Source organism: Brassica oleracea, chromosome C4 (assembly GCF_000695525.1).
Source record: "Brassica oleracea var. oleracea cultivar TO1000 chromosome C4, BOL, whole genome shotgun sequence".
In the NCBI taxonomy this organism is placed as follows: domain Eukaryota; kingdom Viridiplantae; phylum Streptophyta; class Magnoliopsida; order Brassicales; family Brassicaceae; genus Brassica; species Brassica oleracea.
Genome location: NC_027751.1, coordinates 47,436,390 through 47,437,154, shown reverse-complemented (window position 1 = coordinate 47,437,154; position 765 = coordinate 47,436,390). Strand labels below are relative to the sequence as shown.

Genomic DNA, 765 nt, shown 5'->3' with positions numbered 1-765 from the left:
AATGTCCTAGGCTTCTCCCGTGAAGGCGGGATGGGGATGTACCTTGGATTTCCAGAATTTATTGGCGGATCAAAGATGAAGGTTTTCTCCTACGTACAAGACCGCTTTAATGGACGGATCAACAATTGGTCATCGAGACTTCTCTCTAAAGGGGGAAAAGAAGTACAAATCAAAGCTGTGGCTCAAGCGGTCCCGACTTACGTGATGTCGTGCTACTTACTCCCACAAGGCATTACTAATAGATTGAGGAGTACCACATCAAACTTCTGGTGGAGTTCCAACCAGAACAGCAGAGGCTTACATTGGATAGCATGGGATGAAATCTGTACCCCTAAAGATTCAGGGGGACTAGGTTTTCGCGATCTCCATGATTTCAACATAGCGCTTCTTGCTAAACAACTATGGAGACTGATCCATTACCCAGACTCTTTGCTAGCGCGAGTTCTTAAAGGGAGATATTACAGACATACCTCTCCACTGGATGACCACCAGTCATACTCACCATCCTATGGATGGCGTAGTATCATGGCAGCAAAACCCCTTCTCACACTAGGACTACGGAAGACGATCGGCACGGGTGGAGACACAAGGGCCTGGTCAGAACCTTGGATCCCAGATACAGTTGCCCGAGCACCTAAACCTGCGGATCATATAGTGTACAGACTCCCCTAGCTTCCTGTTCAGCCCTTTATTAGGAATGATACCAAGGAGTGGGATGCACAACTTCTACGAGATTTTTTTCATCCTGATGATATACCTCTGATA

At 46.8% G+C, this 765-nt stretch overlaps 1 protein-coding gene across 1 annotated transcript; it reads left to right on the top strand.

Annotated features, from left to right (window-relative positions):
* Nucleotides 1-30: 30 nt before the first annotated feature.
* On the top strand, nt 31-672 carry LOC106339076 (uncharacterized mitochondrial protein AtMg00310-like). Its single transcript, XM_013777895.1, has one exon. The coding sequence runs from the start codon at nt 31-33 to the stop codon at nt 670-672; it is 642 nt and encodes a 213-aa protein (XP_013633349.1).
* Nucleotides 673-765: the final 93 nt, after the last annotated feature.